We start from the raw sequence: 12,747 nt of genomic DNA, 5'->3' as shown, positions 1-12,747 counted from the left end.
AATCATGGTTAGTACAGTGAGTCACCAGGAAATTAGTCTTCACTTGACATAGATGCATCATTTACATATTAATTCCTCCTCTAATCTTTTCTCATCAGCTTGCAACAAAGTAAATACAAATGCAGATAGGGGCAATGAAACCATAACACCACATACATAGCAATAAATCATTATCCATACGTCTCAAATTTCTTAGATTAAAATTTTAAACATTCATACCCTCTTTATTCACAAGAAAAAAGAAGCAACCCAAGTGTCCATCAATGGACGAACAGATATACAAAATGTCATATATACACACAAATAGAATATTACTGTGCTCGCTTCGGCAGCACATATACAAATAGAATATTACTCAGGCTTAAAAAATTAGGGAATTCTTTATATAGTGGGGAAAAAAAACAGTCTTTTCAAAAAATGGCTCTGGGAAAACAGCACAGCTACATACAAAAGAATGAAACTGGACTGCTGTCTTACACCACACACAAACACACACGTGTGCGTGTGCACACGCATGCACACACACACAACCTCTAAATAGATTAAAGACCTAAATGTGTGACTTGAAACCATAAAACCCAAAGAAGAAAAAGTAGGTAGTATTTTCTCTGACATTGTCTGTAGAAACATTTTTCTAAATATGTCTTCTTGGGCAGGAGAAGCAAAAGCAAAAATAAACTATTGGGACTACACCAAAATAAAAGCCCTTAGCACAGTGCATGAAACCATCAACAAAACAAAAAGGCAATCTACTGAATGAGAGAAGATATTTGCAAATGATATACCTGATAAGAGGTTAATACCTAAATATATAAAGAACTTACACAACTCAACACCAAAAAACCCAAATATTCCTATCTAAAAATGGGCAGAAGGAGTTAGGATGGTGGAGGAGTAGGGGAACTCCAAGTTTGTCTCATCCCTCAAATACAACTACATAGTTATCAAATCATTCTGAACACCCGAGAGATCAGTCGGAGGTCTGAGAAAACAAATGCTGCAAGTCTATGAGAGGGAAAGTGACTGTTTGGAAGGTAGCAGGTGTGGAAGCCGAATCCAGTGTGAAATACCTGAGGATAAGGCAGCGAGGAGGGAGCTTGCTTAAGGAAGCTACCGCAAAGTATTACAAGCAGTGGAGTGCAAAATCGAACTTTTAGAAGTTTGCTCCAGAGGCACCGAGGTGGCTCAGTGGGCTGGGATAGAGCCCTGCATCAGTTCTCTGCTCAGCAAGGAACCTGCTTCCTCCATCTCTCTCTCTGTCTGCCTCTCTGCCTACTTGGGATCTCTGTTTGTCAAATAAATAAAATCTTAAAAAAAAAAAAAAAAAGAAGAAGAAGAAGTCTGCTACAGTGGGGAACATGCCTGGCTTAAAGGTGAAGCCAGGGGTGAAGCAGGACAGCAACCCAGGAGTGACAGTGTGGTCTGAGGATCCCCAGGGTCACAAAAAGAATAAGTGGTAGCTAAGTGTGGCACGGTTCCCAGGCTTAGGAACAGGGAAGCCAGCTGTAAACAGCCAGTCTAGGTATCTAGGTTTTCTGCTGTGTTGCTGTAGCTGCAAACTGCTGCATGGTCATGTGACTGCTTTCCTGGGAGGGAGCCAGCAAAAGGCAGAAGTGTGGGGAGACCCTCCCAGGGAGGAACAGGATGTGTCTGCACCGTGGGAGTCCCTAAAATTTGGAGTTCTGAAACTCCGTCACCTGAGGTAAAAATGCTTAGACACGGGCAGGGTGAACAGTGTTCTAACAGAAAATGGGGAGACAAGAGTGATTGATTGCTCTTCTGTGAGAGCTCACTGAAGAGTGAGGGGCGCAAAGTTTCAGCTCCTGCCTAGGAGTTGGGAGGGGGGGTACCATGTTCACCCTGTGCGTCTGTGCTGCAAGAGTTCAGGGAGCACATTAGTGCCATCTGGTGGACTCTAGAGCTGCTTACACCAAGCCCCGCCTCCCTGTGCCCTGGAGGCACATTGTAACTACAGCAAATCCACCTAAAGAAATCAGATACCACCTTACACCAGTTAGAATGGCCAAAATCAACAAGACAGTAAACAGTGTGTGTTGGAGAGCACGTGGAGAAAGGGAAGCCCTCTTAGGCTGTTGGTGGGAATGCAAGTTGGTGCATCCACTTTGGAAAACAGTGAGGAGATTCCTTAAGAAATTAAAAATAGAGCTACACTATGACCCTGCAATTGCACTACTGGGTATTTACCCCAAAGATACAGATGTAGTGAAAAGAAGGGCCACTTGTACCCCAATGTACATAGCAGCAATGGCCAAAGTCGCCAAAATTGTAGAAAGAACCAAGATGTCCTTCAACAGACGAATGGATAAAGAAGATATGGTCCATATATACAGTGGAGTACTATGCCTCCATCAGAAAGGATGAATACCCAACTTTTGTATCAACATGCACGGGACTGGAAGAGATTATGCTGAGTGAAATAAGTCAAGCAGAGAGACTCAATTATCATATGGTTTCACTTACTTGTGGAGCATAAGGAATAACACGGAAGGCATTGGAAGATGGAGAGAAGTGAGTTGGCGGAAATCAGAGGGGGAGACAAACCACAAGAGACTGTGGACTCTGACAAACTGAGGGGGGTGGGGATGGGGTAAGGCTGGTGGTGAGTATTAAAGAGGGCACGTATTGCATGGAGCACTGGATGTGGTGCACAAACAATGAATTTTGGAACACTGAAAAAAGAAAAAAAAAAAAAAAGAATCAGCGCAGCAGACCCCTCCCCCAGAAGACCAAACAACTTCTCTCACCAAGTTTATTGATCATAGAGGGCTGCAAATCTTCAGCCTCGGGGTGGGGAGGGAAATAGTATCTAGTCTCCTGTGTACTTTTATTCTTTAATCTTTTATTGTTTGTTTGGTTGGTTGGTTATTTTTTTCAATTCTTTTAAAAATTTTTTTAACTTTTAATTTTTTTTAAGATTTTTTAATTTTATTTGACAGATGGAGATCACAAATAGGCAGAAAAGCAGGCAGAGAGAGAGGAAGGGAAGTAGGCTCCCTACAGAGCAGAGAGCCCGATGTGATGCGGGAACTGATCCCAGGACCCTGGGATCGTGATCTGAGCCGAAGGCAGAGGCTTTAAACCCACTGAGCCACCCAGGTGCCCCTTAACTTTTATTTTTATATAAGTTTATATATATTTTTTAATTTTTTATTTTTTTATAAACATATATTTTTATCCCCAGGGGTACAGGTCTGTGAATCACCAGGTTTACACACAAGTTTATATTTTTTTAAATTTTAAATTTTATAAATTGTTTCATTGTATTTTATTTTATTTGTATACATATATATATATATATATTTCTTTCTTTCTTTCTTATTTTGGGATCTAGTTTATTTTTACAAGCAGACCAAAACACACTTAGGATCTAGTTTTGTTTTACTTTACTGTTGTTTTCTTTTTCTTTTCTGGACAAAATGTCAAGACAGAGAAATTCACCCCAAAAGGAAGAACAGGAGGGAGTACTCACAGCCAGGGATTTAATCAATTTGGATATAAGTAAGAAGTCTGAACTAGAATTTAAAACAAAAATTATAAAGATACTAGCTGGCTTGAAAAAAGCATAGAAGACATTAGAGAACCCCTTACAAGATAAAATAACTAAAATCTAATCAGGCAAAATTAAAAATGCTATAACTGAGATGCAGTCCCAACTGGAGGCCATAAAAATGAGGATGAATGAAGCAGAAGAGTGAAGCAGTGATATAGAAGAGAAATTTGGAAAATAGTGAAGCTTAAAAGAAGAGGGAAAGAAAAATATTATATCATGAAGGTAGACTTAGGGAACTCAGCAATTCCATAAAACAAAATAATACCCATACAGTAGGAATCCCAAATGAAGAGCAGGAAAAAAGGGCAGGAGGTTTATTTGAACAAATTATAGCTGAGAACTTCTCTAATCTGGAGAAGAAAATAGGTTTTCAAGTCCAAGAGACACTGAGAACCTCCCCACAAAATCACTGAAAATAGGTCACTGCCATGGCATATTATAGTGAAACTTGAAAATTACAACGAGAAAGAGAAAATCATGAAAGCAGCTTGGGACAAGATGTCCTTAACCTGTAAAGGTAGACACAAAAGGCTGACAGAAGATCTGTCCAGAGAGATCTGGCAGGCCAGGAAGGACTGGCATGATATATTCAACATGCTAAACAGGAAAAATATACAGCCAGAAATACTTTATCCTGCAAGGCTTTCATTCTGAAAAGAAGAGACTGTTTATAAGACAAACAAACCTGAAGGAATTCATGAATGCTAAACCAGCCCTGCAAGAAATTTTAAAGATGACCCTTTGAGCATAAACACAGACCAAAAGTAAAAAAAACCAGAAAGGCACAGAGATAATCTACAGGAATAGCAACTTTACAAGTAACTCAGTGGAACTAAATTCATATCTTTCAATAATTACTCTGAATGTAAGTGGACTAAATGCTCCAATCAAAAGACAGGGTATAAGAATGGATTAAAAAAAAAAATAAGACCCATCAATATGTTGCATACAAGAGACTCATTTTAAACCCCAAACCCCTCCAGAATGAAAGCGAGGGGGTGGAAAACCATTTTTATTAAGCTAATGGACATCAAAAGAAAGCTGGATTAGCCACCCTTATATAAGACAAGCTAGATTTTAAACCAAAGAATGTAACAAGAGATGAAGAAGGACAGTATATCATAATAAGGGGGTCTATCCAACAAGAAATCTAACATTTGTAAATATTTATGCCCTAACATAAATATATTTGAGCAGTCAAATATATAAATCAGTTAATAACAAACTTAAAGAAACTCATTGATAATAATACAATAGTAGGGGACTTTAACATCCCATTCACAGCAATGGACAGATCATCTAAGCAGAAGATCAACAAGGAAATAAGGGCTTTGAATGACACACTGCACCAGATGGACTTAACAGATATATTTAGAGCGTTTCACATCCTAAAGTAGCAGAATACACATTCTTTTCAAGTGCACATAGAACATTCTCCAGAATAGATTGCATACTAAGTTACAAATAAGGACTCAAGTGGTACAAAAATATTGTGATCACACCACACATACTTTCAGACCACAATGCTATAAAACTTGAAGTCTACTGTAAGAAAAAATTTGGAAAAACCACAAATATATGCAGGTTAAAAAAATCCTACTAAAGAGGGCGCCTGGGTGGCTCAGTGGGTTAAGCCACTGCCTTCGGCTCAGGTCATGATCTCAGGGTCCTGGGATCGAGTCCTGCATCGGGCTCTCTGCTCAGCAGGGAGCCTGCTTCCTCCTCTCTCTCTCTCTCTGCCTGCCTCTCTGCCTACTTGTGATCTCTCCCTGTCAAATAAATAAAAATTTAAAAAAATCTTTAAAAAAAATCCTACTAAAGAATAAATTAGTCAACAAGGAAATTAAAGAAGAATTTTAAAACACACATGAAAGCAAATGAAAATAAAAACATGACAGTTCAGGGCGCCTGGGTGGCTCAGTGGGTTAAGCCACTGCCTTCGGCTCAGGTCATGATCTCAGGGTCCTGGGATTGAGTCCCGCATTGGGCTCTCTGCTCAGCAGGGAGCCCGCTTCCCTCTCTCTCTCTCTCTGCCTGCCTCTCCATCTACTTGTGATTTCTCTCTGTCAAATAAATAAGTAAAATCTTTTTAAAAAAAAAATGACAGTTCAAAACCTTTGGGATGCAGCAAGGCAGTCCTAAGAAGAAAATAGAGAGCAATACAGGCCTTCCTCAAGAAGCAAGAAAAGTCTCAAATACACAACCTAACCCTACACTTAAAGGAGCTAGAAAAATAACAGCAAATAAAGCCTAAATACAGCAGGATAAGAGAAATAATAAAGATCAGGCCAGAAATCAATGATACAGAAATAAAAGAAACCCAGGGGATCAAATCAATAAAATTAGGAGCTGGTTCTTTGAAAGAATTAACAAGATTGGTTAACTCATAGCCAGACTTATGAAAAAGAAAAAAGACTCAAATGAAAAAATCATTGGAAGAGGAGACACCACAACCAACACCAAAGAAATATAATTATAGGAGAATATTATGAGCAATTATATGCCAACAAATCAGATAAAAATGGAAATTCCTAGAAGCATATAAACTACCAAAACTGAAACAAGAAGAAATAGAAAATCTGAACATACTAATAACCAGCAAATAAATTGAATCACTAATCAAAAACCTTCCAACAAACAATAGTCCAGGGTCAGATGGCTTCCTAGGGGGATTCTAAGAAAGAAGAATGAATAAACACCTATTCTGAAACTGTTCCAAAAATTAAAATGGAAGGAAAACTTCCGAAATCATTCTATGAAGCCAGTATTTCCTTGATCCCAAAGACCCCACTTAAAGAAGAGAATTACAGACCAATATCCCTAATGAACATGGATGCCAAAATTCTCAACAAGATACTAACCAATAGGATCCAACAGTATATTAAAAGGATTATTCACCATGACCATTTGGGATTTATTCCTGGGCTGCAAGGGTGGTTCAACATCCACAAATCAATCAGTGTGACACCATATTGATAAAGGATAAGAACCATATGATCCTATCAATAGATGCAGAAAAACCATTTAACAAAATATTCTTTCTTAAAACACACCACAATGTAGAGATAAAGGGAACATACCTCAGTATCATAAAAGCCATATATGAAAAGGCCATGACAAATATCAGTCTCAATGAGGAAAAACTGAGAGCTTCTTGCCTAAGATCAGGAACAGGACAGGGATGCTCACTTTCACCACTGTTGTTCTACGTAGTACCAGAAGTCTTAGCCTCATCAATCAGACAACAAAAAGAAATAATGGGAATCTGAATAGGCAAAGAAGAAGTCAAACTCTCACTCTTTGCAGATGACATGATACTCTCTGTGGAAAACCCAAAGAATCCACCCCAAAATTGCTAGAACTCATACAGGAAGTCAGCAACATGGCAGGATATAAAATCAGTGCACAGAAATCAGTTGCATTTCTATATACTAACAATGACACAGAAGAAAGAGAAATTAAGGAGTTGATTCTATTTACAACTATATCCAAAACTGTAAGATACCTAGGAATAAACCTAATCAAAAGCAGGAGGTTTATTTGAACAAATTATAGCTGAGAACTTCTCTAATCTGGAGATTTTTTTTTAAATTACTGTAATTTATTGCTGTATCTATGCTGTTCCAGTAGAGCTATAATAAGTAGCCACAAAGTGCCACCTTCTGGTTTAAAACTGTGCAACATCTCCTTTATTTCTTTTTAAATGCCATTTTATGGCGGACGTATAAAGCAACAGCAGCAGTTACAAAATGTTGTCTGAGTAATTCTGAGAGCTCTAAACAAAGATCTGTGTACAGGCTGAATAAAAAGATGTTCGATTCATAGTGCACACTGTTTAACTTTAACAAACATCTTTAGTTGGAATTTTCATGTAAACCTTTAAAGAGATGTGACTCACAGAGACCAAAAGTAAAATAGCTTCTCCTTTCACGATTTAGTGAGGTGGTCTGCATTCTCAAAAACGATTTACAAAATATGAGAAATGTTGCGTGTGAGTACTAGGCATAAAATATTCCATTTTCTTACAGAAGGAGCAGCAGGGGGACAGGGAGCCTAGTGGATGCCCTATCACCACCTTTCCCAAAGAGGTAAAGATCTGTACTCTGAAAACTATAGAAACTCATGAAAGAAAGTGAGGAAGACACAAAGAAATGGCAAAACATTCCATGTTCATGGATTGGAGGAATGAATATTGTTAAAATGTCTATACTGCCTAGAATAATTTACACATTCACTACAATCCCTATCACAGAAACAGACACATAGATAAATGGAACAGAGTAAAGAACCCCAAAATGGGCCCTCAACTCTACTTCAACAAAGCAGGATAGAATATCCAATGGAAAAAAGACAGTCTCTTCAACAAATGGTGTAGAGAAAATTGGATAGCCACATGAAGAAGAATGAAACTGGACCATTTTCTTATCTCATACAGAAAAATTGACTCAAAATGGATGAAGGACCTCAATGTGATATAGGCATCCATCAAAATCTTAAGGAGAACTCAGGTCTCTTTGATCTTGGCTGCAGCAACTTCTTACAAGACATGTCTCCAACACAAGGGAAACAAAGACAAAAATGAACTACTAGGATTTCATCAAGATAAAAAACTTTTGCACAGCAAAGGAAACCATGGACAAAACCAAACGACAACTGAGAGAATGGGACAAGATATTTGTAAATGTCTTATCAGATAAAGGGCTAGTATCCAAAATCTATAAAGAACTTATCAAAGTCAGCACCCAAAGAATAATCCCAAGAAATGGGCAGAAGACATGAACAGACATTTCTGCAAAGAAGACATACAAATGGCTAACAGAAGCATGACAAAATGCTTAACATCACTAGGCATCAGGGAAATACAAATCAAAACCACAGTGAGATACTCCCTCACACCAGTCAGAATGGCGAAAATTAACTATTCAGGAAGTGGCAGATGTTGGCGAGGATGCAGAGAAAGGGGAACCCTCTTATACTGTTGGTAGGACTGCAAGTGGTACAGCCACTCTGGAAAATAATACGGAGATTCCTCAAAAAGTTGAAAATAGAACAACCCTACAACCCAGCAATTGCACTATTAGGTGTTTACCCCAAGGATATAAATGTAGTGATCCGAAGGGGCATGTGCATCCCAATGTTTATAGCAGCAATATCCACAACAGCCAAACTATGGAAAGAGCCCAAATGTCCATTGACAGATGAATGGATAAAGAAGATGTGGTGTGTGTGTGTACATACACACACACACACACACACACATACACACAAACACACTATGGAATACTATACAGCCATCAGAAATGAAATATTGCCATTTGCAATGACATTGATGGAACTAGAGGGTATTATGCTAAGTGAAATAAGTCAGCCAGAGAAAAGCAATTATCATATGATTTCACTCACATGTGGAATTTAAGAAACAAAACAGAGGATGATAGGGAAGGGAGGAAAAATAAAACAGGACAAAATCAGAGAGGCAGACAAACCGTAAGAGACCCTTTTTCATAGGAAACAAACAGAATTGCTGGAGGAGGTTGGGTGGGAGGATGGGATAACCAGGTGATGGACATGATGTAATGAGCGCAGGGCATTATACGCAACTAATGAATCCCTGACCTCTATCTCTGAAACTAATAAAACATTATATGTTAACTAATTGAATTTAAATTTTTAAAACCATAAATTAAAAGAAACAGGTGTTTTCTCCAAAGTTCCCCTTAAATATGATTTACCTAACAGACATCTGCGCAAACACAAATAACTTTATTCACATGTTAGAACAGTGTTTGAGTAGACAGTGTTTTAAGGACACTTAATACAAACAATTTCTTGAACTCAGATTTGAATTTTAAAAACACTATATTCAAGCTCTGGGTATTTTACTTACAGAACTTTGCATATAGCCCACTTCTTTCTGCACAAAGGTAAAATACTATTTGTATGTGCTTAATTCCCCGTATTTTTGCTGTTTCAACATGATCTTGTACCCCCAGTTATTTCACTGGTAGTCTAAGCTTACATTTCTTTCACTCTCAGCCTTTTTTGAGCTCATTTCCTTTCTTTATGTTCTCGAGTATAGCTTCGAGGTGTTGGGTATTCCTTCCCAAGGTCCACAACAATTACCTCCCTAGAAAATGTCACTCCTTTTAAAGGTCTTTTGGGGTTTTCAACACCTGAGGGAGTTGTACTGAGAGGTATGGGTGGTTTTGGCAAATCTTCGTCCTGCAAGAGAATGGAACAAACAGTACAAAAGATCAATTTATGAAGGAAAGAAGTCCTGCTTTAAAAAATGTTATATTTTTAACTTAGTTTATATTTTAAATTAAATACAGAAGCATTGTTTGTGAGGAGAATATGTGCTATGGTGAGTGCTATGAATAAAAATTTAAGAAAATAAAAATAAATAAAAGCATAAAAAAACATTGCTAGTTGAGAAACAGAAGTATTTCTAAATAATACAGGAAAGCAGTGATAATCCATCATGATCTAATTTTCATATCTCTGTGGTTAGAAGAGTCCCCTAAGTCATCGTCATGCCTTTGGGCATGGGCCTTGTGTTGAGGGAAGATGTGAACTGTTCCTATCAGAGAGTCCTGACAGGGAGCTCAAGAAAGCTCAAGAAAGCCTGTTTGTGTGCTGTTGAACAGCACACAAACAGAACAGGGGCACGGGCTCTGGTCCAGAGCTTGGCTGAGGTGGAGGAATAACCTTGAACAAGTCATCTCGTTTTCTCATTTGTAACATGAGAGGGCTGGATCTCTAGATGATCTCCAAGGATTCAGCCAGCTCTGAGATCCTAGGATTCTGAGAAAAGCAAAATGAAGGGGAATTATTAAGAGTCCCACAAATATAAGTGTGAGGAATGAGCAAGTGTCTGGATCTGGTGTACATGACTGGTTTAATAACATGGATTGATGAACTAAGAATGGTTTAGATGACTACAGATATTGTGCTCCTTCCAGGTACAGACTTAAGTTTCAAGCAAGATCATCTCACTGTACCTAGCCAAATAATTTACCACCTTTTCAATCAAACAGATTCTGACCTTGTCCTTGGGGGGAGATAAGGCCATCACCTCTTCACCATTTCCTTCAGCATTCGTAGGCTCTTCTTTCTCCTCTGTTTTGTCCTCCTCTTTCTCGACTACGTCCTCTTTGTTTTCTAAGGGTGTGACCACCTCTTCTTTACTCCGTCTCTGGACAAGAATGCCAGGCCTCGTGGGTCCGTTCAAGTCCATGATTTGTGTTAGGACAGGCCTGGGTAATTAGCAGGATTTTTAAAATTTATGCATGTTAGTCACCATTATCATACCCCAAAATGGCTTTCTATGACATTCTATGGTACAGACTTACTTTTCTGGGTCTCCTGAATTGTCTGTCCCTGCAGTAGCTGCATTAGTAGCTAAACAATCTTCACCTCCATTAGCATTTGTACAAGGACTTTTTTCTGTATCTTCATCGTTCTTGGTTTGGAAACTGAAAATGAACAAGCAAAAAATTCAGAAAGAGAAGAATGGTCTTGATTTACTTGGCATGGAATTTCATTTTTAAACAGGAAATTAGAATTTCTAAAATTCTGAAATGGAAAAAGTAAATAGCTATAGCATTATTTGTTCTATTTTAAGTTGATTTATATTATTTCTAGATATATTTGTTAGTGTGACTTGAAATCTGATCCCAATTTATCAGCATGGATTTATACCATTTATATAAAAAAACCACCAATAAAAGGAGGATGCAAATGAAGCAAATTAGAAGGAGGATGAAGAAAGTGATTGCTGTGGTTTCAAAGCTCATAGGGTTAGCTAGAAGACTCGTCCACTCTCACAGTCACAGATGGCACATATATTCTTTTCCAGCTTAGTTTGAATGTAGTTCTCTTGTTCTTTAAGTTTTCTAGAAACAGAAGAATAAAAGGCTATTTTCACTGTTGTTCTTTTATCAGCTTCATAAAAGATGCTGTGTTTGTTTCGATGAAGTTGACTCACACTGGCTAATTTCTCTCCATAAATGTGGTGGGGGCTGAGGTGGTTAGAGGGGAGACTGAGCTGGGACACGAGTGATCACTCAGCTCACCTCCCCTCACCCCAAAAACTATCAGAATCCAGAGGAGAGGAATTGGAGCAGCTGGACCCAAACCCAGTTCCCCATTCTTCTCTCTTCAGTGACATCATAGAATCATGGAATGGTTTGGTTAGAGGGACCATAGTGTCAGCACAACCCTGCTGGAGGAGGAGAACTAAGAAACTCTCCTCTGGGCTGCCATCTCACTGTCCTCTCCTCTCAGAGGGTTGGCGTGGCGGCCATGTGGCACCATCCTGGCACTCTTTGGACAAGGATTTTCTTCCTGTTCTCCAAACACCAGCTTTCCTTTCTTATCCCAAGCATTTCCTTACTGCTTCTTTCAAAGACAATGAACAATGAGTCCCACTTCCTTCTCATAAAATCTTTCTCTATAATAATCAACTTACCTGCTAACGGATGCTCTCTAAATTAAATAGCCTATATCCTTCTAATACCACATCACTGGACCCTCTTCCTGGACAAATAAGCAAACTGGCAGTTCTAGAAGCCATGGCTGAAGAAGCAGGAACAGAGCAAGATGATCATGGTCAAAACGACCCCACCCCCAACCTAATTTCAGGTGAGTGAGTGATGCATATGACAAGAAGAGGGAGGGAAGAGCTAGGATTTTCTGAGAAGCAAAGAAAGGTACAAAAGAATATGACAGCTGCTTTCAATCACATCTAAAAAATTGGAAAAAGAGTTCTAGGTGTCTCTGGGCTGTAGTAACACTGGCTCTCCTTCAAAAGGGCAAGGACTGTGGCTTTTTTCATCTTTGGATACTCCACCAACTCAGGATCTGCAAATCCCATAAATGTTGAATGGATGGTGTGTGTAGCAGGTGTGGTGTGTATGTGTGTGGCATGTGTGATAACACACCTGGAGCTTGCTGGAGGGCTCAGGCCATGCCTGATTTTTTAGAACATGTGAACATCTGAGCCACTCCTAGCAGAGTGAGATTTCACAGATGCCTCCTTCAGCAAGGCGCCCAGATGAAGACTCAGAGTCCATCTCACACTCCTTACTCTACACTGCTGCCAGACTGAGATTTTAAGAGTCCAAATCTTCCCAACATCTCATGTACACATAAAGGATTTTTCTGGGAGATGGGAA

The 12,747-nt window shown here is 38.9% G+C and overlaps 1 protein-coding gene across 1 annotated transcript; it reads right to left on the bottom strand.

Moving 5' to 3' along the window:
• Window positions 1-9,323: 9,323 nt before the first annotated feature.
• On the bottom strand, window positions 9,324-11,712 carry CUNH2orf74 (chromosome unknown C2orf74 homolog). Its single transcript, XM_004742024.2, has 5 exons — window positions 11,559-11,712; window positions 11,273-11,466; window positions 10,924-11,046; window positions 10,617-10,827; window positions 9,324-9,793 (listed from the first exon to the last, which is right to left on the bottom strand). The coding sequence occupies exons 2-5, from the start codon at window positions 11,365-11,367 to the stop codon at window positions 9,620-9,622; spliced, it is 603 nt and encodes a 200-aa protein (XP_004742081.1). The 5' UTR covers window positions 11,368-11,466; window positions 11,559-11,712; the 3' UTR covers window positions 9,324-9,619.
• Window positions 11,713-12,747: the final 1,035 nt, after the last annotated feature.

The sequence above is a fragment of the Mustela putorius genome, unplaced genomic scaffold (assembly GCF_011764305.1).
Source record: "Mustela putorius furo isolate JIRA1106 unplaced genomic scaffold, ASM1176430v1.1 tig00000224_pilon_pilon_pilon, whole genome shotgun sequence".
NCBI classification, from domain to species: domain Eukaryota; kingdom Metazoa; phylum Chordata; class Mammalia; order Carnivora; family Mustelidae; genus Mustela; species Mustela putorius.
This window is presented reverse-complemented; position numbering and strand designations above follow the sequence as displayed.